Source organism: Chionomys nivalis, chromosome 22 (assembly GCF_950005125.1).
Source record: "Chionomys nivalis chromosome 22, mChiNiv1.1, whole genome shotgun sequence".
NCBI lineage: Eukaryota > Metazoa > Chordata > Mammalia > Rodentia > Cricetidae > Chionomys > Chionomys nivalis.
Window position 1 is genome coordinate 4,409,601 of NC_080107.1, and position 27,278 is coordinate 4,436,878.

Below are 27,278 nucleotides of genomic sequence, written 5' to 3' on the forward strand. Positions count from 1 at the left end.
AGTCTATAAATTTGGTTCTTAATAAGCTGCCCAATAATATAGAAATGACTGATCCATGGCGACTCCTGAAACCTGAAATGTTTGTTCCTTCAGAGTCAGTGGGTTGTGACACTAGAGTGTTAGTGTGTTAGCACAGAGCAATTCCTCAGAAGAAAACTCTTCAAAAGAAATTATATAACCTTAGATTTTAATGATATAAATAACTATGAATTACTGCTTAAAAGGTTCAAAAATGTGATTTTTAAAGTCACTCTCTCGACTGCACATTTCCTTAAATTCTCCAACTTGATTCTGGTAATTCATTTCTTTCCCCAGGGAGACAAGGAAGCTGAATTAGGGCTTCCATTTTCTCCACTCTGTGACCGGAAGTCTACGATGGTTGCCCAGTCTCAAATAGGTAAGACTGAAGAATTGTGGCCCTGGAAAGTTGTCGGGACTTGTTAGTGTTCAAATGTGTGTAGCACACTCTTCAAAGTCTTCCAGGCCAACCCCACGCTTTAATCATAATACATTGTGGCTTTGGGTTGATCTAGATGATGTTGAATGAAAATCAATGAAGGGTTTTCACACAATGAATTCAGTAAAAGCTGCTGCTGCCAGTCAAGGTCAGGTGGAAGAAGTCTGTGTTTCAGGGGAATTGTATGGAGAGGGGTGTGTGTGCATAGATCACACAAGTCAAGGTGCTAGGCAGCCAATTGCAGTATTGGAAGGGGTTTGCATCACAAACAAAGCAGAGTCCATGCTTGCTAAACTGTTCCTATGCGCATCCTGACTCAAAGAACTGTTAGAACAATTGTTATTCTTGGCTGTAATCCTAGTAAATAAGGACTTTCTTCTTGTGTAAGGGACTGGCTCTTTTGTTTTGTCGTTTTGCTGATTATTATTTTCTATGATTTAGTCCTTTAGACATAAAGCAATTCAAATAAGATATTAACTTTCCTATTGTGTTATTGCTAGCTTTTCACAATTCTTTAGCGGGAGGGGGATTCTTGAGATATGAACTGATAAATCAGCAGCGGGAGATCTGCAAAATGATACTCTTCCAGCCACATGTATTCTTACCTTTACTTGTGTAGGGAACTACAACTCGGTTCGTTTATGAACACACATGCTTGTTAAGTGGCACAATTTTAATATCTGATCGTATTCTGAAAGCCCCCTGTGATAGAAGGATCAGCAGCATCCCTACTCTGGAACTGGTCTCTGGCGTGCCTATCCCAACATCCCTACTCTGGAGCTGGTCTCTGGCGTGCCTATCCCAGCATCCCTACTCTGGAGCTGGTCTCTGGCGTGCCTATCCCAGCATCCCTACTCTGGAGCTGGTCTCTGGCGTGCCTATCCCAGCATCCCTACTCTGGAGCTGGTCTCTGGCGTGCCTATCCCAGCATCCCTACTCTGGAGCTGGTCTCTGGCGTGCCTATCCCAGCATCCCTACTCTGGAGCTGGTCTCTGGCGTGCCTATCCCAGCATCCCTACTCTGGAGCTGGTCTCTGGCGTGCCTATCCCAGCATCCCTACTCTGGAGCTGGTCTCTGGCGTGCCTATCCCAGCATCCCTACTCTGGAGCTGGTCTCTGGCGTGCCTATCCCAGCATCCCTACTCTGGAGCTGGTCTCTGGCGTGCCTATCCCAGCACTGAAGGGCAGCAGCAAAACTGCACCTGTCACCTTTCCCCTTCCCAGCCAACCTTCAACAACTGTTCAGAGAATAAAACACCAGTGCTTACAGAAAGTGTGGATGCTGTAGACTCAGGGCCTCGTCTATCACACTGGGAATGACAGATTCCCAGTGGCTGGTGGCTCGGATACACATTCCTCTTAGTTGGTAGAAGTGCTGACTCACTGTGCGGCGCACCTGGGGCCCCAGTCTGCACTCTATGTGCTAGATCCCAGTTCACGAGCTTTGGGAAAGGGGCTGGAGGTTGAGAACACACACGCAGAGACAGACCGACACGCAGACCTTTAAACACTGATACCAAATCCACTCTTTATTAGCACCATGTAGTTTTAAATACACTGTAGTCAATGGCCAACAGGTGAAAATCCCATCCTCTGATCCTCTAAGCCAGGAACAGCTTCCAGCAACTTTAATTAGAAGGTTCTAGGAGGGAAGAGCAGCTGAAGGCCAGGACTCATTAGTCCCAACATCACTGGACAGTTTTTACCTGTGCCAGGGAGTTAAAACTCTGGGTGGAAAATTAGTTTTACTTTGAAATGAAGTGTCAGTTAAGATACAAAATTATTGGAGACTTTTGTAAAAATTAGGGTGTGTCCCAACAAGTCCTTGGGAAGTGTCTAGCTTCCAATATTTTGGTCGGTTATTCAGTGGATAACTTGGATGTATGTGTATGTCACTTCAAGGTCCTCCTCTTCTTGCATTCAAGTCTCTTTTCCCAGGTGGGTTCAAGGAACCCACCAATTGAAGCATCCAATTGCTCTTGGGGCCTCAAGATGTTTCATTCCCGGGGATGAAAACAGCTATTGTCTCCTCTTTCACCTCAACAGCAAGAGGCAAATGCACAGTCGCGGACAAGGCTCTGCGCTCTGCCTGTCACTCCCCGTCCTGATGAACACTTTAAGCTAAGCGTAAGTCATCAGTCAGTCTTGACATCTCCAAGTGGTGGGATTAGTGCTGTCTGCTGGAGACTGTAGTGTTCTCTCTGCCGATTTGACAGCCCACGCCCACACACCGTGAACTAACGCTTTACGTTCGGAGAATAATAAACAGCTATTGAGAGAGCAGCAAGGAATCAAGAAAGATAAAACAGAAGTAGCTGTCCTCCTGTGGTCTGAGGTGTGGGGACCTTCAACGACCTGGGTTCTTTAGAAATTAGCATTTCTTTCTGGCCCATAAAGACTGTAACCAAGTAAGGCCCATTGCAAAGGGGAATGGCCTCTTGTTGAGAAGAAAAGGCATTCCTGCTCAGTAGAGCTGGCTTGACAGATATACAGCATAAAGGGCAGAATATTGACTAGGAAAGACCACACACTTGAACCAGGGAGCTTGTCCGTTCTACTACCGAATGCGTTATTATACAAAGCAGTTAGCCGCCTCTGCCGATTCCGTAGTGAGCACGTGTCTGTCCACATATGTCCCAGGGCCTCCTCACTGTGACTGGCCATGGGAACCAGGAAGCTGGAACACTTGAATGTATCATTTCATATGCTTTGCTTTTTCAGGTTTCATTGATTTCATCGTGGAGCCAACATTTTCTCTCCTGACAGACTCAACAGAGAAAATTGTTATCCCTCTTATAGAGGAATCCTCAAAATCGGAGTCTTCTAACTATGGGGCAAGCAGGTATAATTTTGTTTTGCTTATTTTTTGGCTTTAATGTTTTAATGAGTTTTTACCGGATATGTGTCCCTTTCCTCAAAGGTAGGCAGGCAGTTCTTAGAATAATTATTAGGTAGCACTGCCATCTTGTGGCTCTTTACTGCAGTGCACTCCCTTTGCCACTGATCAACATCCACTCTTACAAAGGAGAGAAAGGGTGTGTACTGGATGGGAGGGGAGGCGAAGGAGCCGAATGAGTAGGGAGAGATGAACCCTTCATCAGAAAACATTGTATGGAAAGGATTTTTTTCAATTTAAAGATAGAGGGGAGAAATAAGTGAAGTACTCTAGAGTGTGTTGAGGAAAGACCCAGGCCCTCTCCATGTGGGAAAGTGGATGTGGAGAGAAGCCCCCGCCACATCCTGACATCTGGGCCTAGGTGACAGTTGTCCTACTCCAGCGCATCTTGTCTCGGGTGGTACCTTAAACTTGTTGTGTTTTGATTTCTTTGGTTGTCAATGCTAGCTCGTCCACCATGGTTGGGTTCCACGTTGTTGACTCCCTGAGGCGGTCAAATGTGAAAGGCACTTTGAGTGACGGGAGCTATCCTCCGGACTACTCTCTGTCCGCCGTGGACCTGAAGAGTTTCAAAAACAACCTGGTGGACATCATCCAGCAGAACAAAGAGAGGTGGAAAGAGCTAGCTACCCAAGGTACAGATGCTGATGCTTGTCTCGTTAGCTAGTCTCATAGTTGGGACTCTTTCGCTTGGTGTTTCTCCTTTATAAAATGCACAACTCCTGCTGGCATTTGGAACTTGAATATTCCTGAGAAAGCCGGCTCTGTTGCTGGCTAAGAGAGGCCCATGCTGCTCATGTCAGCTGAGCTGCAGCTGTGTGTGCTGCTGGGCGGTAGCCATGCAGGTGTGAAGCATGGGACAATAATGCAACGCATTGCATGGGATAAGAACCTTTGTGCTTGCTGGGTGGTGGTGACACCACTCACCTTTAATCCCAGCATTCAGGAGGTAGAGGTCAGTGAATCTCTTGATGCCAGCCTGGTCTATAGTCCAGTTCCAGTATGGCCGGGGTTATAGAGAAACCCTGTCTTCAGAAACAAAATACCCCAAACAAAGAACCTCTGTGCATTTCGGTGATGCTTTCAAGCCTGTTTTAGTACCAAGCAAGGCTGCTATCTGTTTCTATGTCTACCTGAGTGTCTAGCAGTTTAGGTAATAATAATAAAAAAAAAAGACAGAGACTGGAAAGATGGCTTTGTGGTTAATAGCACTTGCTGCTCTTACCGAGGACCCAGGTTTTATTCCCAGCACCCACGATAGGTAGGTTATCACAACCTGTAACTCCAGCTCCAGGATCCGATGATCTCTTCTGGCCTTCCATAGATATCTGCAGAGACGTGTGTGTGCACGTGCACACACACACAAACACACACACACCAAGACATGCACACACATGATTGAAATATATATATTTTTTTTTTTTTTTTTTTTTTTTTTTAATTTTCGAGACAGGGTTTCTCCGTAGCTTTTTTTTTTTTTTTTTTTGGTTCCTGTCCTGGAACTACCTCTTGTAGACCAGGCTGGCCTCGAACTCACAGATCCGCCTGCCTCTGCCTCCCGAGTGATGGGATTAAAGGCATGCGCCACCACTGCCCGGCCTATATTTTTAGTTTTATATAACTCACAGAGATCCTCATACTTCTGCCTCCCAAGTGCACCACCATGCCCGGTACAATAAATATTTTCAAAAGAATAAAAGCCTCACATATTATTGTGTGTGCAGAGTAGAAAGGACTCTGTGAAATGGCTGTTAACGACACTGTGTTTCTGTAATGAAAGTGGCTAGGGCAGACCTGCTTTCGGTTTTCATAAATGACCAAGCTGGTAGGCAGGAGCAAGAGTGTAGTTTCAAGCAGGGAGGTTAGGAAAGGCATCACTGACATGGTGATAATTTAGAAACATGTGAAAGGGGGTAAGAGAAAGGGTTAGAGACAGGCCTGGCATGGAAGGCCACACCTTTTCAGACAGAGGATGAGCAAGAAGGGGTTAGATTTTGGTGTGTGTTTGAAGAGAGGATTTATATGCTTATTTGTAAAATGCTGAATATAATCAATACAGAGTATACCACACATATGTGTTACGTATGTTTTATATGTGTGTGTCATTGTACAATATGACTTAAGAAATTTAAGTCTCTACATCTTCCCTGGTATCAAATCCTATCTGTTCTCCTCTCGAACGGCTCCTGAATCCAGCCTCTTCTTGCTCATTACCTTGCATGCGTATTGGTCCAAGCCCCCCTCTTTTGGTTTTTAGACTGTTAACACAGTCACCGTTACTACTTGGTCTAAACTCTCAGTTTTCTTCTAGATGACAAACAGTAACCAACTTTCTGGTGCCCTTGGTGATACCAGAGTGAATATAGAGGAAAGAATTTTAAAACAGCCATTGTATAATCAAACACAGAGAGAGGAAGAGAGAGAGAGAGAGAGAGAGAGAGAGAGGGAGGAGGAAGAGGAAGAGAGATTCTATAGATGCTATATTCTATATATGCATCTATAACATATATAAATTTGTATGTTGTCTTGGTTACTTTTCTACTCTGTGATTAAACACTATGACTGGAGCAGCTTATAAAAGAACATGTCTGATTTAATTTATGGTTCTAGAGGTTTAGAGTCCACGATGGTGGAGCAAAGGAAAAGCTGAAAGTTCACATCTTGCTCCACAACCATGGACACAGAGAAGATACAGGGAATGGTGTGGGCTTTTGAAACGTCAAAGTCCACACCAGTGACACCCATCTCCCAGCAAAATCATACTTCCTAATCCTTCCCAAAAAGTTCCACCATCTGGGGACAAAGGATTCAAATATGAGTTGGTGGAGGCCATTCTTCATTTAAACGACCACATTTACTGTGTCATGATAATACTCAATCTAGATGTATTTTATAGCTAGACATTTAATCCCTTCTATGAATATAATGTTTCATAGTAAAAAATGAAAACGTAATCTGCTACAAAAAGACACCTACCTTGAAAATCAGTAACTATCAGTCCATGCTAATCTGCTGTGGACCACGATCAACCTTGAGGCACCCTGAAAGGACCACGTTTTCCTCCTAACTTCTTTGAGAAGAGATGATGACATACAGGTGATCCAATGCTCATCAAAGTTAGAAGAGAATCCCAGAGGTCTTGCCAGCATCTGATCCTCACATCCCAGCACATCTTCAGAACTCCAGACCATCCCGCTACTCCTGGGCGGGGAAAACCTGTAAATCCCTGGGTTCCAGGGTGGGAAGCCCTCATTGTAATGAAGTGAGTTAGCATTTACACACCCCTTAAAAGAATGCTTTCATCCAGGAAGTCTTCTCTAGGGAGCTGAATATAACTTTCTAGAATTGCTGTATGTAGACTTTTTAAAATATGAGGCATTCTTTAAAGTAAAATGCTTTCTATTATTCCAGAATGTTCAGTTTGTGTTAAATTTATCCATTTAGCCTGAAGAAAAATGTCCTCCTCATCCATCCATCATTTCTCAACATCTTATGTCTCCGCCCAGTCCCTGTTTTTTCTGCACTACATAAGAGCTGTCCGATTTTAGGAGGATGCGTGGCTATTCTTTTAGTGGGGTGGACATTTGATAATAGAAGAATAAGCTGGGGAGTGGTGGCACATGTCTTTAATCCCAGCACTCAGGAGGCAGAGACAGGCAGATTTCTGTGAGTTCAAAGCCAGCCTGGTCTACAAGAGCTAGTTCCAGGACAGGCTCCAAAGTTACAGAGAAACAACAACAAAACAAAGAGAAGAAGAAGAAGAAGATTGTGTATTTTGTATCCTAGTGCTCTGCTGGATATGTTTATCAGGGGTAGGAGGTTTGGGGTAGAACATTTAGGATTATTAATGTGTAAAATCAAATCGACTTTTTCCTTTGCCTTTATCTTCTCATGTCTAATGGTTCTAGCTAAGATATATTTAATAGGACTGGAGAAAATGGAAATCCTTGTCTTATTTGTGATTTTCCTTGAAATATTTTAAACTTTCCTTCTTTTAATATAACATTGGCTGGGAGCTTGTTGTGTTATTACCTTTATTATGCTGAGATATATTCTCGGCTCCCTAGATTGCCCAGGCCTTTTATCATGAAGCATTGTTAGATAGACTGAAAGGTCTTTTCTCTATAATGTTGTGATCATGTGGTCCCTGTCTTTGAATCTATTAATGTGATCAATTATATTTATTGATTTATACATCCCTACATATTCAAGATGGAGTCGACTTGTGATTTTTGATGTGTTCTTGAATTTGGTTTAAATGTATTCTGCTGATATTTTTGGAATCCATGTTCATCAGGTATATTGATCTAGACTTTTGTGTGTGTTTTTGTCTGGTATTAAGTGTACTGCTGGCTTCATAGAAAGAATTTGGAATCATTCTTTCCTTGTCTTCTTTTTTTTTTTTTTGGAATAATTTGAGGAAAATTGCTTTTAGTTCTTTTTTAATGCTGAATCCACACAAATGAACTGGCACACCTCAGTATTTGGTCCCATGCGTTTTCTTTTTGCTAAAAGAACTCCCCAAACCACCTGATGGATGCCAAGGAGAAAATTGAATGCATGGGACGTTCCCTAAGACTTCTTCTATATCAGAATTTGCTGTTTTCTGACACTTCAAGGATAGTTGCTTCCCCTAGCTTTGCATTGTGAACATGGATAATGGACACAAACAAGGCTTCACAGCAGCTCATGTGGCCTTGGACCACTGTTGGGCTAGAAAGGGGCTCATGGAAAGGCATGGCATAGACGAGGCGGAAATGAGGAACAGATAGGTAAGCTGGAAGCTGCATTGTTGATCAGAGAGTTGCTAAGTCATACCCCAGTGGCTAAACCAGTTATAAGTACACTGGAAGTTTGTCAACTTTAGACCTCAGAGACCACTACACACATAAACACACGTGCATGTATGTTTATAGTTGCGTGTACACAAATAAACATGTACTCTCATTTCTGCTCTCTTTAAGAACCTTTAGATTTACACTCAACGTTCTGTTTTCTTCTTCCCCCCTCTGTCTCTAAAATCCCTTAGTTGATCAAAGCCAATCTAGTTCTGAACTTGATCTTAATCCATCTAACAAAACAAAAACCTCACTTCCAACAGAGTCTTGCTACCATTCAGCAATGAGCTCAAGAGAAGACTAGAGTAGGGTCTGACCAGCTGCTGAAATGATCTCAGGGTACTGATCCATGTATAACATTAGAACCTTTGTGAGCCAGTGCCATCTGCTGTCAATCCAGCCTTTTGGTGCATACTTAATAGTCACCAATTAAACCTTATATTTTTAGGTGTATAGTCATTCCTTCATCTACAGAAAATAGGCTCCAATATCCAATAGGCCTGAAGACATGCACAACTCCTAATCCTCTATATACTACATTTCTACATTTTATTATATGGGTCCATATTTATCAGGTATTTTTAATTTTGTTTTGATGTGTATGGGTGTTTTGACTGCATGTATGCCTGTGAACTCCATGTGTATCTGCTGCCAGAAGAGAGCCTTGGATTCTAAGGAACTGGAATTACAGACAGTTGTGAGCCACCATGTGGGTATAAAGAATTAAACCCGGGGCTTCTGCAAGAGCAATTAGTGCTCTTAAAAAAATCTGAACTACAGCTCCAAGCCTTCATTACACATCCTAATACGTAAATTAGGCAGAGTAACTAATGGAAGACATCATGGTAACCAGACACTAAAATAGAACTCTATAGCACCATACTATAATAAAAAATATAAATGGGTACTCAATCTCTTTCTCAAAATATCTTACTGAAAGTTGTGTTGAAATCAATATAATAGATCAGTTCCCATAGCTTTGGATTTCCGTGAGGACTCTGTTTGTGTGAGTTAGTAGGTAAGATTAGTGGGAAAAGGATTTTCTCATAGTAAAAATGAACAAGTTCTTCCTCACATCATTTTTTAAAGTGGCTCTCAGACAGAATATTATCTCTTTATATAATTTAATCTCCAAATACAGGTATAGTAACATTAATGCATAAAACTAACGTCTTTCATGATAACCTCTTATTTGATTCTGAAGATGTTTACTTGAGCCAAAATTGATTAAAATTATTTTTTTCACGTCATATGAAGATCATCATTGACAAATACAAGAGTCATGAATGGTTCCAGTAGCAAAAGCAAAATATACTGAAAATTAAGAAAATATTGATTGCATTTGATTTTATAATTTTACCACAGTAGACTCTAAAAGTGTGACTAATTTATAAAACTAATCACAGGTTATTTTTTAACATTATTCCTTCACACTTTCTCTAGATTGTTAAAATAAGTACCCTTTTTTTTCAGAACTCAGATAAAATCCACAGGAGCATCCTGTTTTTTCCTCAGTAACCATCAGTGGGTAAATCTTCCTGTGTGCTGACAGCTATAATTTGATCAAAAGACTTGGCAGTTTTGGTATTCTTGCTGGAAGTCTACCGGGGCCTGAGTAAGAAAGGGACTCCGTTTTTGCAGATTGCTCAATTGACATCAGAAACCCCAGACATAAGAGCTATACATTTCCTGATGGCCCTGGCCTGACCAACATCTTTGCACCTTCAAATGTTGGTGCAAATAGGATTCTGTGACACCTTTGTCGACTGAGATGATGCAGTGAGTGGCAATAAATGTTCTCTGAGCAACTGACCGGTAATTTCGTCCTGTCTTCTGTAAGACGACCGAGATAGTTCCACTTCAAAAGTGCATTTTCCAAAATTTCTGAAAGGAAGCACAGACTTCAGAAATTTATCTTTAATATAAATTCCAACACTTACCTCTGAAAACGCTTTACTACTCTCTATCATTGAAATGATTTATGAAAATTAAAAGGAAAATATCATACAAGTAATGTTTATAATTTATATTCTAGTGAGAATGAATGGCCAGGGCAGAATGACTTAACACAGTTTGGTTTGGGTCTTGAATCATCTGCCACCACAGAACTTAGTTTAAGACTAGCTAAGTTCGTCTTTAAAAATCCCTTAAAATATTTCAATTGCGCTTTATTTTTTTATTTTTTAGTAAGTGTGGTGTGTGTGTGTAACGTGTGTGGCTACAAGTAACAGAGCCTGTGGAAGTCAGGGAACCACTTTCAGGAGTAGAAACTCTGATACATACATACATATATGTGTGTGTGTGTGTGTGTGTGTATGTGTATATACATATATATAATTTTAACAAGTGATTTTCAATACTTTATTTTAATGTGACTCTGTCATAGTTAATTTAATATTTAGTTATACCAGAGCATTAAAGGAACCTAAGAATTAATCAGCTAAGAGTAGTGGTGGAATAACAATCTATAAAATATTGCATTTACAATGATCTAACTCTCTGCCTTAAAGGAAAAATGACTGTATTATACAATTATATTAAATCTAAAGATAAGACATCTATGTATACTAAGGGAAGACATAAGCATCACAGAAGTTAACTTATACCCAGGGAGACAACATAATATGGGGTTAAAATCTAGAATTTTGCTATTGTCAGTAATAGTTACACAGTTTTGAGCAATTTCACTCTGAACTGTGACTTCATCATTATGAAGCTGTCATTTTAAAAGTATGTCTCAATATCTGTGATAAATGCTGTACGCATCAGTGTATGTGAAATGTTTGGTGGCTTGTGTTTTTTACAGTGGTACTTACTCTTGTGGGCTGCGTATACCTCAAGTCTCCTTGTAGAGCTTAAGCAAGACTTCCTTGAAGTGTGCTGTGGGAAATCATTCTTGCTGATGGTTAACACGGGACGCAGTATGCAAGGGTGCAGCTCCATCCAACAGGCACACGGACTGCTGTGTCTCAACACCAAGTCGTCACCAGTAGCTCTATGAGTATCTTTCCCAAATGTCTCTCAGATCCATCTAGTTGTCTACACGGAGGGATAGCCGTGGACACAGCTGTCTAGTGTGTAAAGATGAAATGAATTCATCTAAACCTTTTAAGGAAGTGAGGGTCCTTCATTTTCACTTTAGCACACTGATTCTCAACCTTCCTCATGTTGAGATCTTTTAGCACAGTTCTTCATGTTACGGTGATCCCAAACCGTAAAATTATTTTTCATTGCTACTTCATAACTGTAATTCTGCTATTGTTATGAATGGTAATGGGAATCTCTGTGTTTTCTGAAGGTCTTGGGCCGCCCCTATAAAAAGGTCATTCTACCTCAAAGCGGTTGTGACTCACGTGAAAATAATCTTGAGATTTCTGTAGACCTAAATGCTCTAAAAGGGGAAGCTTTATAACCCAGCAAATGGTTCATGAAAATTAAACCCTGAAAGAATTTTTATCAACTTCGTTTTGATCTCTTAAAGTACAGATGTAATTTTATTTTTCAAAAACACTACAGTTATCCTAACTTCACTTCTTTGAAGGTTTGTCATACTTTTATTAATCAATTTTCCTTGTGGACTGTGGGAATCTAGGAAGTTTCCAGAGATCACATGGGAAGGTTTATAACTGAACTGTTAATTTTTCTCATACATATTTAATTTCTATGTTTTATTACTTATGCAAATCACTTGTACAAAGCAAAGGGAAACAAATACCTGTATTTTTTTGCCAAATGAAGTTGAGTACATAAACCTTCAAAGGGAGATGAAGAAAACCTTCAAGAATCTGAAGCTGCAACGTCATTACAATGTTATTTCTAAGACATAATTAGTCTAGACATGGTGGCTCACACCTTTAATGCCAGCCCTTGAAGCAGAGACAAGTAGAACTCTGTGGGTTCAAGTCCAGCCTCCTCTACATAGCACATTCCCGGGCAGCCAGGAGTGTGTAGTGTGACCCTGTCTCAAAAACAAAATATATAAACATTTTGTTGGTTGGTGGGTGGTGCAAGCCTGTATTTCCAGCTACTGTGTAGCCGAGGCTGGAAAATCTCAAGTTCAAAGCCCAGCCTGGCCTCCAAAGCTAGGATTTGATGACATTAAACAAAGTTAGTAGAAGCAACTGCTATAAAAGCAAAACTTTGGGTGACACCCTATAGTTTCAATTGCATGCCGTGTGTGAATCTGTCAAGCAACATCTACAGTCTACCGCGAGGTCCATCTGGCAGCTGCTAGAGTTAGGATCAGGCATTCCACCAGGGGTTGCTGAAGTTGTCTTCCATGGTAAACATGTGCTAAGCATTGTGTACCCAGTCTCATAACGACTGTATGTGATTTGAGCTCTCACAAGATAAATGAAAGAAGATGCAGAGGAAGGAAAAAATCACTAAAATTTGGGGAAAATTGACACATACAATTTCCTGAATCTCCATCTCCCAAGTTAGGAGCACACAATGTTACCTCTCCAGATCACGGAGGTCTGCAACAGGTGATCCGGTCTGAGCGGAGGATTGAAGAATTTGTCAAAACAAAATGAGAGCGTTTGCACGTTTTTCTTTCTTGGGTATAGAGAAGCAGAGATGTATGGGTTTCAACATTAAGGCCCCACTTCTCCTAGCAGTGCGAGTCTTGTGATAACTGCTCCTCACGTTAGCATCTCTTTGTCTCTTTGACATTCTCAGAAGGCATAGGACTTGTGTGAGTCTTGTATTTTTGTTTGTTGGTTTCTTAAGTACTTTCTAGGTTACTTTTACTGTAGTGTTTACAGCCAGGAGTATTAGTGAAAGAGAATCCTGGGGGTTTTGTTTTAGTTTGGTTTATTATTTATTTGTTTGTTTGTTTTACACTCTACGTGTTTTTATTACAAGACTACCAAGAATACGAGGGGAATCCTTCATCCGGTAATTACATCTAAAGCACAGATATTTGAAAAAAAAGAGAAAAAAATCTTTCATTAAACTATATGTTTAAACCATTACCAAACAGAAATATAATAAAGCCAGGAAAAAAGTTGTAAAATATAGTTTACAAAAATTATTCACATTCGAGTCTGTACATCAATGCACACAACAACATGGACCCACACATGAATTCAATACAAATAATTTATATATTTGAATTTAAATAACAGATTGAACTAGAGACTGGTAATAGCCAGCAAGTAACCTCTTATGAGAATAAAAATAGAAAGTGTATATTCTAGTATCATTGCATTATCAGTTTTCATAAGTATTTTTAGTTTTTCTTTTTCTGCACAAGCTGTGTCAGCCATTAAAGGCTAGACTCACAACCAAAAATATAAGCATTTGTTTGTTTTTAACAAATGCTGCTCTCATTTCTGGCTATCAAACTGCTCCTTCATCTCTAGAGAACTGAATTTGAAATCTTTTTAGATTTTCTTAACATGGGAATGAAAAATATCACATTTATTTCATACTTTTCATCCCGAAACTTTACTTTTTTTTTTCCCAGTCAACGAACACTACTCTTGCTCTTTCAAAGCAGTGTACACTTAGTCCCTGTGAGTCAGGAGTCAGCCTGGGTAAGCAGTATCTTCAGGTTTGTGCAGCAGTGGGCAGTGCTGGAGTGGAAGGCGCAGATCTGCCCCACACATGGATGAGACTTTGGGCAAAATGAAATTGATGACTAAGTGGTAAGAAGTATGTCTCACTAGGCACAGACTTGGCAAACAGTGGAAACCCTCTGTGACTTCTGCCTTTGCTGTTGCTGTAGTTACTAATCTTAGCATGTTACTCTTCCCAGCTCATGGCTTTGTGCCTTTTCTTGCCCAGATTTCCCATGATTTAATAAATTAAGGCATATTGATGCATTTGTGTTAAAGTACAATAGATTTCATCAAGAACCTAAGATAGAAAGGCTATCATGTATTAACTACTCATAAACATTTCTGAATTTAACTATATCATTATTGTACTCATCTGGGAGTTTCCCTTAAAATACTTTTAAAATGAACAGAAATGGCAGCAAATAGGCAAATTTGGTTAATTAAGTTTGCATAATTCTGCTATGCCTCTTACATTAAAGATGTGATTCCTATGCCCCTCCATACACATTTTCAGCTCTTCTGGAATATGGAGGAGAATGTGACTCCACAGCTCCTATTTAGAATAGGTCACATGAGTGATTTTTTTTTCAGGATTGTCTCTTACAAACCAAGCTTAGTTATATTTATCAGTCCACTTGGGCACAGAAGTAGATTGCTACATTGATATAACTGGGCATTTTTTAAGTAAAAAACAATTGAATATTTCTGCTTATTTACCAAACTAAAATTTAAATAGAAAATTCAGTTCCTCGGAGTATTTCCAGCATAGCCAAAATGTTTCCTCCCTTTGCACATTTTTATTTCCAAGTTTTAATTCCTGAAACTAATTTAGATGGATGCAGATAAAACCAGTAACATGAACAACTGTTCTGACTATAAAAGATAAAGATAAAAAAATTAGCACAACTTTCAGACTCAATTTTTATCTATCATATTTCTGATAAAAATTAAGTGTCCAGTTCAATATGTGATTACCAAACATTCCTGGGCGTGGAGTCTTCTCGGGAGCATAGTTGACCTACCAGGGAATCATACCCTCAAAGAAAACTGACTCTCCCAGCTGCTATCAAATGTTGTAACCCTGGGCTAAGGTGGGACTTTGTGTCAACCTCCCTTCTCCCCATGCTGGGGTGTTATTCTGGCTTGAGCTTGTTCGCACTAGCAGCTGCTGTGGGAGTGTAAATTTACACAGCCGTTATGGAAGTCGTGAAAGAGACCTACTATGTAGTCACTATGTAATCAAGCTATACAACTCTGGGGCACATTGCCAAAGGACTACAAAGATAGATGCTTGCTCACAAACGTCCCTTGCTGCTCGATTAGCCGGGTAATGGAAACAGTGTAGATGTCCTACACAGATGAATGGATAATGAGAATGTGATGCATTTGCCCAAGGAAATGATATCCCAGTGTTCAGGAAAATAAAAGGATGGAACTGGAAACAATCGCCATTAGTGAGGTAAACCAGGCCCAGCAACACAGACCTCACATGCTCTCTCTCACTTGCGGATGGTAGCCTTGACACTCTAGATATGTCTTTCGTTGAAATACCCACAAAGGTTAGGAAAATAGTAAGGGGCTTTAGGGGGAAGAACCTTTCCATAGAGGGGAGACAGAGCACAATGGTATAAGGAATAAAGAGGTAGAATGGAACAGGAAGGACTAAAGGCAAGGGTGGGTAGAAGAGGATATGGAGAAAAGACAACTAACACTAACGCCCTTCTGAAAAGCCTTATGGAAACTTACTACTTCGGAAGTTTCCTAAAATATACACACATACACATACAAAATGAATTTAAATGGAGGTACCTATAACATGGGCAATGGCCAACTAGACACCACATGTTGTCAAATAAAACTCCACAACCAGGAAAGATTTACCTCTTTTTGAGTTTTTGGTCTATGAAATCTTAGACCTTCAAATATTACAGGCTATTGCCAATAGTCTTGCTTACCATCCAGAAGTCAATATTAAGACCATTTGGCAATTAATTGAGTTGAATCTTACATAACAGTTTATGAAATGACGTATCTGGGTTAGTCAGGTTCCTCATCTCTGTGACAAGATTCTGGAGAAAATAACATCAGAAGAAGATTCATTTTGGCTCAGTTTCAGTTGTTTCAGCCCCTGGCTTGCCGTCTTCTTAGAGAGTCAGGGTAAACTTTGCCATTAGTTCTTATGAAGTTTAGAAAGAAGCTTACATGCTCTCAATATACAATGGCATTGAGTAAATATTGTCATTCCAAGGAATGATGCATTGTAAATAAAAAAAGAGGACTAGAACCAAAACAAAACCAGAACCCAACAGGAAAATTGCTGAATTTTATAGCTCTATGTGGTTTCTGAAGCACAAACTTAAATGTGTAAAGCCCTGTTCTTATACCTTTGGTAATTTGGCCTGTAGTAAGGAGGCTGCTAGTTTGTTCCCAGCTGCTTTGCCTTAAAATAATCACACAGAAACTGTATAATTAAATCACTGCTTGGCCCATTAGCACTAGTGTCTTATTGACTAACTCTTAAATATTAATTTAGCCCATTTCTATTAATCTGTGTATCGCCACATGACTGTGGCTTACCAGCTAAAGTTTCCAGCATCTGTCTCCAGTGGGCTACATGGCTTCTCTCTGACTCCGCCCTTCTTTCTCCCAGCATTCATTTTAGTTTCCCCCGCCTACCTAAGTTCTGCCCTGCTATAGGTCTAAAGCAGTTTCTTTATTCATTAATGGTAATCGCAGCATACAGAGGGGACTCCCACATCATTGACCTCTCTTTGGAACTGGCTCCACTAACTGCCTAAAACTTGCCTTAGCATATGTTTCATGCTATTGACATATCAGTATATGTTTTATGTTATTGACATAACAGCATATGTTTCTTATTATTGACACCAGCATATGTTTCATATTATTTACATATCAGCATATGTTTCATGTTATTGACATCAGCATATGTTTTATGTTATTGACATATCAGCATATGTTTCATGTTATTGACATATCTAACTTCCTGGAGTCTTCAAAGTATGTTGATCTTCATTCTCACAGCTTCACATGTTACACTTCACATGTTACACATGTTGGCACCTAAGGACTCCAACCATGCTATACACTGTATGCCCTTATCAATCCTCCATGATTCTTCATGCCCACAAAGCTATCATCATATGGATGATATAGAGATTTGCTATCAGCTAGGAAGTAACTAGGGTCCAATGAACCATGTCTGCAGAAGGTTCTGAGTGCCTGAGTGATGAGCCAGGTGAAATGCTTCCCTAGGTCACCCCATGCTAGAACAACACTCTTTAATGTTCAATAAATATTTCAATTAAGTTTATGCCTTTAAATATTTAACTTTGCTCAAGATATCCTCAAGATACCAATCTTATTCTATTGCCTCAGTACACAATATTTGGTCGTGATAGCTTATTGTTACTCTTATTGCTATTATTATCCCTCCTCTTTCTCCTTTGTCCTTAATTTCTCCTTTCTCTTAATTTTTCAGAACTGAGGATTGGCTCTAGGGCCTTGTATATGTTAGTTCTGCACTCTGCCTCTCAGTTACAGCCCAATCTCTTTGACTGCTTTCTAGTTTTACTATCTCTTTAGCAACCACATTTTCCTTAATCTCAACCTTGAACACATTCATCTTCTGGGAAATTTTCAAGTTTTTATCCTCCTTCAAATTTGTTTTTTGTTTCTCACTTTCATTGTAAAGTGGCCAAAAGTAGCTAGCAACATTCAAACTACAGTCTAAATGCACTGAAATTTCTTCTGTCCAATTTTAAAGTTAGCTTTGTACAAAATCTTAGGGCATGGCCAGAATGCAGACAAGTTCTTCACAGTGTTGCACGAGTGGTCTCTATTACCATTCACCAAAGAATGTTCATTTTCCTCTGAAAACTCCTGAGTAATCTTTAAGTTCTTTATTCCTGTGGGCATTTTATCTTCCAAATTCTCATTGGGATTTCTCATTGATGTCTGCCTGCAGCACCGTAGCTCTTTTCCATCTCATAGTTTTGCACTGTTCCAAACTCACTCTTACAAAACAGTGCTAAAATCTAACTCACATAGTTAGGAATAGTCAAAACCCTGGCTTCCCTTCTCTGATACCAGGTTTCTTTGTCAGTCAGCGTTTCACTCCCATACAAAAAAAATAAGAGGAAAAATTTATTGAGCCATTATTTTAGCAATTTTAGCCCAAGGTCAATCAAATTGTTACTTTGAGCTGAGGTAACACAAAATATATGGTAGTAGTATATGCAGTCCTGGTCATTCACAGAATATTAAAGAGGTACATGTAGTACCACAGTGTGTCATTATATTCCCTCACCACACTGATATTGTTTTCTAGTGTAAATGGAATTCTTTCTGAATTATATGTATTTTATTTATATATTTTATTTTAAAAAGAAGAGCACACATACGTTCAGATTATAAGGAGGGGCCAGATCATATTAGAAAAGCCTGAAACCTTTGATTCCATGGATGGCTTCCAAGTTCTTTTACATAGGACAGCCTTACTGAGAAGGTTATTTAAAATCATCTTTGGGGGAATTAATGCTCCCAGCCATTTCCTTCTTCCTGAAAGGATGATGTCAAATTATATGCCCAAGAGTGACTTACACATTAAATACCCAAATTAATGAATTAATTGATGCATCTGGCAGTCTGATGACTTCATGCCTAATAATAAAGACAGGCATCTGGGAAAATGCATGTCTTTCCAGGGCACACCCCAGTGGTCTACTTTTTCTAATGAGATGTTTGATCTCCCACTTTCCACTACCTTCCAAAGATGATGTCATATTACAGATATATTAACTACTCTGTGTCCCCAGGATCAACTTATTTTACTTCTGTGGTGTGCATCTCGATTACAGTCATAAAATGCTTTCACCATGATGAGAAGTTGCCACTAAAGCACCTTGTCTGGTCATTGTTTGTGTAGCATACAGGGTCCACAGGTGAATAGAGTGTTGATGATTCTTTTCCATCCTCAGCCTACAGCAAACCTCTTAGTACCATGACATTGTCCAGTAAAGGAGCCACCATCTTGGTTACTGCTCTTCTTTTCCATCCTAAAACAAAACTGTTTCCCATCTTCATCTGTAAGGTCATATGATCTAGTTCTGTTGGGAGACCAACAGCGCTGACATTTACCTGAATTGTTTAAGAACTTCTCTGACCAACACCTCAAGGTACAACCTGAACTTTTGCATTGGATTATTTGTTTAATAACGTGTGGTTTCTGAAAGGAGTTTGAACAACCCATGAAGGGTATTTCTACAGAGAAAATATTTTAACCTAGAGTTACTTACAGAATCTTACAGATTATTTTATAATTTGAATCTTATATTTTATTTTTCCTAGCTTTAAACACAAATTATCATGCATGTCATTTGTAGGCTACATTGTATGCAAATATTAGTGACATCTTTGTCATAACTAGGAATCATAAATATTTTTATAATATATTTCATGACGTATCCTGAAGTTTAGTTTGATGTCATTATTACTTCAACATCATCTATAGAGTAGAACTACAGTTAGTCCTTTTCATTCACAGAATTGCCAAAGAGGAACATGTAGTACCACTATGTCACTATGTTTCCTTACTATGCTGATATTGTAGTATAAATGGAATTCTATCTGAATTATATGTATTTCATTTATATATTTGTAGATGGAAGTTTATGTACCACCCAGTTTGGCAGCTTTAGTCCCAAAGAAACACAGAGGTTTATATTAATTATAAACTGTGTGGCCTATTAGCTCAGGCTTCTTATCAAGTAGCTCTTAAAGCTACACTGTAACTGTTTAGAGTTATTTTCATATGAATATGTCTTTACTATATATCTCTATCTTTTTCTGAGCACATTAGTCTTAAATCTGCTAAGCAGCATGGCTAGGATTAAAACTGTGGCTTTGATAGCTGGATGCACCCCATTCCTTAGCTTTCTGAGAGTCTAGCTTCATGACAGAGGTACTGGTGGGGTCCATGTTTATTGCCCAACTCTGTGGAATTTCAAGGTCTCTGCCACCACCAAGAAGCATACTGCTGAATGCTCATAAACACCATTATGTGTTTGGTGGCAGGGCCTCTTAAAGGAGCTATGAGGTTTTTGAGAATAAAGCTGAGTCAGGAAGCCTCTCTTAAAGGAGTCACATCTCTGCTTCCCTCTAGCAAACAGAGCCTACTGGAAAAAAGACAGTTACCAAGAGGCTGAGCTTAACTCTTTTCTTGTCTGTCTAGAGTCATTTTGTTAAGCTTTCTCTGGCTTTAATGTGAAAATTCTTGCCTAACTTTAGGGTGCCATTCGTAGATGGAAGTTTCTGTCCCACCCAGTTCCGCAGCTGTTCAGTCCCAAAGAAACACACCAAGGCTTATATTAACTATAAACACTTTGCCTATTGCTCAGGCTTATTACTAACTAGGTCTTAAAACTTAAATTAACCACAATTCTTGTCTATGTTTAGCCACATGGCTTGGTACCTTTTCTCAGTGCAGCATCTCATCTTACTTCCTCTGTGTCTGGCTGCTGACTAACTCTCTGCCTTTCCCCTTCCTAGAATTCTCTGGTTGCCTCACCTGCCTGGCTACTGGCCAATCAGCATTTTATTAAACTAATACAAGTGAAAAATCTTTACAGTGTATACGAGCATTGTCCCACAGCATTTCTAAATGGTTTGTTTATTTGGAACTGAATGGCTGGGGAATGGGGTGACAGAAACGCCCATCTACATACGTTTTATTTTAAAAGCAAGTTCACACATTTGCTCAGACTATAAGGATGGCCAGATCATATTATAAAGTCTGAAAGCGTTGATTCCATGGATGGTTCCCCAGATCTTTTAGACCAGAAGGTTACCTAAAATTATCTCTGAGGGAACGAATGCTCCCCAGTCATTTCTTTCTTCCCAAAAGGATGATGTGGAAGTGTATGCCTAAGAGTGACTTACACATCAAACATCCAAGTGAATTACAAAGGATTATGCAACTAAAAATGAATGAGGCCACTAATTTTCACAAGCAGCCAAGCTTCTATGAAATCACTTGGCAGTGGTGTGTGTGTGTGTGTGTGTGTGTGTGTGTGTGTGTAAACACCAGAACCTTACAGTTTGGAAAAAGGATACTCCTTTGGTGTCGCCAAAGTATGGACTTGACCATAATACTTAATTATTATTTTTCTAATTGCACACACAGAATGTCTCTAAGATGTTATTTGAGCATCATTTTGAGATTTTTTTTAAATTGCTGCATTGTTTCTATTATTTAATCCCTCTTACATTTTTCCTTACTGATATTCTCTAGAGATAAGATTATTTGGAAAAGTCGAATGTTCTCTCCAATTTTTTAGGAGATAAATATTTATGTTACTTTAAGTCTGTACATTCTTTTCACTGTCATTTCTTCTTTTCTACTAAAGTCAGCTTTGTTATTTTCTAATCTGCTCTTAAATAATAGACTATTAAGTCTGAAGTTTAAATCAAGGCTCCAAGATTATAAATGTCAGAGAGCAAAGGAAGCCATGAGGAACAATGTCGAAGAAGATACGGAACCCAGTTATAAACCTTTTAGTCTCTGTTTAAATAAATGAAATATTAAATTTCTGAAAATAGAAATGGGTTTATGAAGAAAATTCCATGCAAGAGATCCCTATAATGGAGTTATAGAATTGCTTCTTCCTCCTCCAAATCAGTGGAAGAGAGTTTCCCTGGAAGGAGAGAGTTTGCAGCTCAGGGTACACTGGGAATCTAATCTTACCCAAGAGAGTGAAGAGTCAAGTGAACCAATGGAGAGAAGACAAGGACTTTCCTCAAGTGCTTTATGGGAGCAAATTCATAGAGAGGGTTACATGTGAACATATTTAATATAACAAGAGCTGGAAATATAGCATCAAATTTCTGGGAGGATGTTAGGCAGCCACCTGTTCTTGTTCTGTGGATAGGCTGGGGTGAACCATCCAGCCAGCGTCCTTAATGAGAAGTATCTGAATACATCACCTGTGCGCTCTCAGAATAGTCTACATCCCTGTCCTGTCTAACAAGTGTAAACAGTACCGCACTGGTGCTGGTCCAGGAGGTACTTGGGGATCCATTTATGTTTATCTCAAGCTTTATAGTTTAATTTTTGACCAGTTCTCTTCAGTGTCTTAGGAAGCACAGGGATAGTTTGCACGCTAATGCTTTCCTTATCTTCATGGTTTATATGAAGCTGGACTTTATATAAAGTTCTAAAACAATAAATTCCAAAAAGTTGTTTGGGCAGACTTTTATCTGAAATGTCACTAGTCTCTCATATCCATTTAATGTGTTTTAAATTCATAGCAGCTAGTCAGTAAGTGGTTAAAGACATTTCTCATTAGCATTTATTTAACATTAGTTTCAGTAAAAGAAATACGCATAAAAATAATGCAGTTCTGTGTGTGATTTATTAGATGCTTCTCTCATGGATTTCATTTCTGTGTTCCCAGACTACGCTGCAACTTCAAAGGTTAAGTAACCATTGGAAGACATGTTGTACTCTGCAAACCTACAAGCTGAAAAGAATAAACACATCTTTGGAGAAATGCACTGAAAATGCATTCTAAAGCCCAGTCCTTAATGCTGCACAAAGTGTTATCAGCTGGCACGTAAGCTCCTTTCCCCCAGAGGATAATTTTGTCTTACCTGTTTGTTTGATGTTTTAGGTGAGCTTGAACTTCATAAGAACTCGGAAGACTTAGGAAATGCTGAAGAAAGCCGTGCTGACACCCATCCATAAGTCTGAACAAACTTTAAGAGTTCAGTTGTTTTAAACATAAGAGGTAATCTTACTTTGTAGACAAAAAAAAAAAAAAAAAAAAAAAAAACCCTAATTTCTAACACCATTAGAGACACAGGACCTCATTTAAATATTTTTCTGGGCTTTTAGAGATTTTTTGATCAACTAGGTTTTAAAAATCATCAACACAATTTTTATTTACTGAGATTAGAGTCTTAATTCTTTAAGGATAAAAGCACTATTTTATAGGGTTTATGAAGAAGATTCCAGTAAAGAAATCCCTACAGTGGGAGAAGATATTACTTTTTCTATGACATATGAGAACTATTTATATGCTGATCTCTATTTTTATTTTATACATTATTATATACATTAAAATATATTATACATATTTTATTTTATTTTAAGAAATGTGACTATGTTCCTGATGGCAAACACAAAAATCATGTTTGGTAGAAACCTGTGGACAATGATGGCACTTGTTTTTAGAAATGGCCTGTAGGACTTGCTTTCAGTCTGCCAAATTGCTAACTCTAGGAACGATGTTGTAGAAATATGAAGTTTTAAGGAGATGATATATTAATATTAGTGACCATTAAAAAAGAATTATCACCTTGGAAGAACACGTATGAAACGGAAAATGAAAAAGGGTGGTATATATAATGCAGATATCTTCAAGTTTACAAGAAAATGCATGTGAAACAAATCCCAAGTGTAATAAGGAGTATTGGTGTCCGTACAGTAATCGGAGCAAGGGAAAATGCTGAAGATGACATGCCCCACCCGTGAGATGTCATTGACTCTCCTGGTGCAGGTTTGAAACAGTTAAAATGTGATTTGGCTTTTAAGATAAATTCTTCAATATTTGTGCAAAGACTCTCACTGGTGAAAATCTTATCTATGTTATGTCAAGCATGCCATGATGGTTGTGATTCCTGTTGTATACGTGAAGCTTGGAAATAAATCAGATCACCAAGTGGCTCTTTAGCATTTCTCTGTTTAACATTGATAGTAACAGTTACAAAGACTCCCCACACTTTCCACACAGACTGCACATCTTCCACCTTTAGAGATAGGTCCTGGCCATTTAAGGTGAATAGGGTCTAAAAACATTGCATTCAAAGACTTAATAAAATAAAATTATTATTTTAAAAAGATGAATTATTGGGTCCTGCTGATACCTGAGAGAACCTTTAAATTATATTTTCGAGAAAACAAACACAGTAGACTATTATAGATGTTTTAAGTAACAAAAAGTTCTGTTGGGATGTAGCTATCATAAAAAATAAAGCATAATTTTTTCCTATAAAAATAGCAAAACTTTTTTTTCCTATAGGACATTTGCAACCTAGTGTTTATTATCTATCACCACATGCACACAAAAAAGACGGAAAACCTTTGGGTAGCCTTTTATAAACATTTATGGTACAGGTCTGCAATATTTATGAACATTTTCCCAAAACATATGTAGGGAATGCAAGCCAACAGTGTGTTCCCTGAAATGACTGTTCGGTGTATGAAAAAGACCCATAGCAGACACACAGGCCTACAGAGCAGATCTAGGAAGGAATTATAATTCGGATAAACCAATTACTATTCAAAAGGCTAAATCTCTTATTTCTGGTAGAGTGTATAAGTCCTATGTGAAACTGCCACTCAGTAACTGACACCTACATAGATTAAATGAAGCTCTCCATTCTTCCCTGATTTACTTTTAGTTCCCCAAATGTGTATCTATTGCATGTAACTTGTTTTGAAGTCTATAGTCTTCATGCAATGATACATTGAACCTTCCTACACTTGTTTCTCTTTGGTTACTGGGGAAAAGTGAAAACAGTACATTATTATTTACCGTAACTTGTAACTATATTTCCTGAGTTTATTTCTGTGATCTGAGATTTTTTTATCTTCTAGCCAACAAATACCCAGCCTACCTTCCCATCCCTTCTCTGATGTCATGTTCATTTGATTTTTATTTCAGGGAAACGAAAGCAGCACAAAACCCATGAAAAGTCCTTGACTTTCTAAAAAACGTATAGTCTCTTCTTTGAACATTCATTTGCTCAAGCCATTTTAGTGGACTTCTCTGTAAGGAATGAGACCATAAATTTCAGTCTAATGACTGGGCGAAGAAGTACCCGTGAATCGTGACTAGGATTCTGGCCACTCTTTCTGCCACTGTTTTCCATCAATAATTCAATCATCTTGGATCAAGCCAGAGAAGAAATCTTTTAAGATTTAAAGTCAAACAGTTTCAAACTTTTATCACTTTCAACTTGTGCAGAGGCGACCTGTTTCCCAACGCACTCACTTGTCACTCAGTGTGCTGCTACAGTTTAAACAGAGAACCAAGTCAAAACCAACCCAAAATGATGGAAAATGGGGTTTCCTCGCAAGGCTGGTGTGGTAAGACTGTCTTCTTTTAAAGGCATGGGAACAGGAGAATCGAGGTTGCTCGTTTGTTTGTGAAGTCCCCGCAGGAACTGACCATGGGGACAGCTGCCACCCAGTGACTAGATGTACACTGCACTGTATCTCCGGCTGGGAAGAGACAGTGTCGCCTTCTGCTGAAGACGGAAGATCATCCTGTTACCATCCCTGTGGTTTTAAAGCACTAATGTGTACCCCATGTATGTGGTCACATTGCAGGTCACAGCTTGCTCTCGGTCCACAGTAACAGGGAGCATCAGTCATGGCAGGAGACAGGCACTTGAAGGGAAAACAGCGTTTCCCTTCTGGGATTTGATCCCATTAGAATATAAAAATACATTACAGGCCAATAGATAAGAGATGAGAGAGAGAGAGAGAGAGAGAGAGAGAGAGAGAGAGAGAGAGAGAGAGAGAGAGAGAGCGATTATGTGTGTGTGTGTGTGTGTGTGTAAGCGTGTGTGTGTGTGCTGTAGGTCTGTGTACTCATGCTCAGAGGTGTATATGGAAATGGAAACTCATGCTTTTCTGTATAGCTTACATTATTTGATGTGACTTCTTAATTTTGCTGAACAGAAATGAACTGCAGCCCTCCGTGGCTCTGCTTCCTGGCCGTGTTTTGCCTGAGCATGTGTGAAGCCTTTCCTCGCTCTAAGGGCCTTCACTTGTTTTCGGCTAACAAGAACGGTCAAGCCCGATAGGATGTTGTAGTTCCTCACCGTCCATATCTTTCCTGGATTGTGAGCTTCATGAATGGTGGAAATTGGATGGAATGAATCAAGAGTAACTGTCAATTAAATGACATGCAGCAGGGTTTGCCCATCCTAATGAGTTGCTTCTTGCACCGGCATTCCCCCAGGTTCCATAAGGCTAAGCAATATTTCAGAGAAGGACCTGAGCAGAAGCTTCTAAGCCTAAGTAGTGAGGGTCTTTATAACCTAGATCTATTTTAATGTGTAAGCCATATTCTCTATGCATATTTAGTATGCATTATTGTAACTTAAGATATATTTGTGTATAGACTGTATAAAATGCTTTTGAATGTTCTGTGAATTAGACTCTCAGTGTTAGTATTGTCCAAATCTTGTGCCGAGCACAGCTAAATAATTGAATTGTATCATAGACATTATAACGTAATGGATATTTTAAATGTCAGTGGTAAAAATTGATCTATAATAATGTGTTGACAAGATTTATAGAAAATGTGCATCATGGTAGCCTTTGTCCTTTAAAATGTACTTTTTATTTCTATTTATGGAGAAACTGTAACTATTGCTCTTAATGTCCTCTTTTTTGTAAGAAAAAAAAGTCTATATATTTGCCATCTAGAAAATATTCTGCTTTTACAGTAGAATCCGAGAGTCTAAGAAATCTAATTACTCGTGTTCCTAATTGAGCCAGTTGTCTTTAAGCAAAGCTAGAATCTCCGGAGGGAAGAATAAATTGTAACCCTGCTCCCCTCGTGGCGTAGAAAACACATTCACTTTGTTCCTTTAATCTCTGTGCTTGGGTAATATACACGGAAGGATACGCCCATTGGTCAGTGTGTGTGCGCTACCCACATTGTCAGAGTGACTTACAGAGCACTGTGACTGACTCGCGGGGGACTTGGGGAGACACACTCCTTCAGAGCCCTCACAATGCCTGGCACACTTACTCTCCTCCCCCCTTCCCTCTCTTCCTATCTCCACTCTCCCTACCGTGTTTCCTATTCTGCCTTTGGCCTTCTGCACTCCTTCTTTCCTCGTTCTCTCTGTGGACACGTCAGACTGAAGGCCCCGTGTGCTGTCCCTCTGCAAATAATGGTGTGTGAGTCCACACTGTGAGGCAGGACTGTCTCTCTCCATAGGCTGCTGCAACTGCTTTGCGTTTTCAGTCACAGCTACCGACTCTACGATTGCAAGTTCATCTGCCTTTTCATTTACCAGAACTTTGCATTTTTCACATGACAGCCTACAATTCTTGTGTTTTTATTATGCTGTAACTCTCTGTATTTCCTACTACCCATGATTGCTAAATAAATCATATTTGATGGAAATTACCCTGGGCCATTTAGTATTCGCTCTAATTTCTTTCAGTGGATTGTTGAAAGATTGGAGAAATACAGAAGAGACTGGGGGTAAACCAAGTAAAGAACCGACTTGAGCGCATTCTGAGCTGCCTTTGTCCTATAAAGGAAATGATCCTTGATCGTCATATCACTAGATGCAAATGTCTGGCTAAAAGCTTTGCTTACATACGGTTATGGAAATGAGAGACTTTTCTCTAGAAATCTCAAGTTTTATAGGTGAGCCATCCCCTCTGCAATTTATATATAGATTCAGAATGCCACT

At 39.2% G+C, this 27,278-nt stretch overlaps 1 protein-coding gene across 7 annotated transcripts in view; it reads left to right on the plus strand.

Moving 5' to 3' along the window:
* Positions 1–26,996, plus strand: part of Pde1a (phosphodiesterase 1A) — a 234,381-nt gene extending 207,385 nt beyond the window's left edge. For all 7 annotated transcript variants that reach the window (XM_057754705.1, XM_057754704.1, XM_057754706.1 and 4 more), the window contains 5 exons: positions 316–397; positions 3,178–3,298; positions 3,800–3,987; positions 22,445–22,561; positions 24,500–26,996. In XM_057754705.1, coding sequence (XP_057610688.1) covers positions 316–397; positions 3,178–3,298; positions 3,800–3,987; positions 22,445–22,518 — 465 coding nt within the window. In that variant the 3' untranslated portion in view covers positions 22,519–22,561; positions 24,500–26,996. The remainder of the gene's footprint in view (positions 1–315; positions 398–3,177; positions 3,299–3,799; positions 3,988–22,444; positions 22,562–24,499) is intronic.
* Positions 26,997–27,278: the final 282 nt, after the last annotated feature.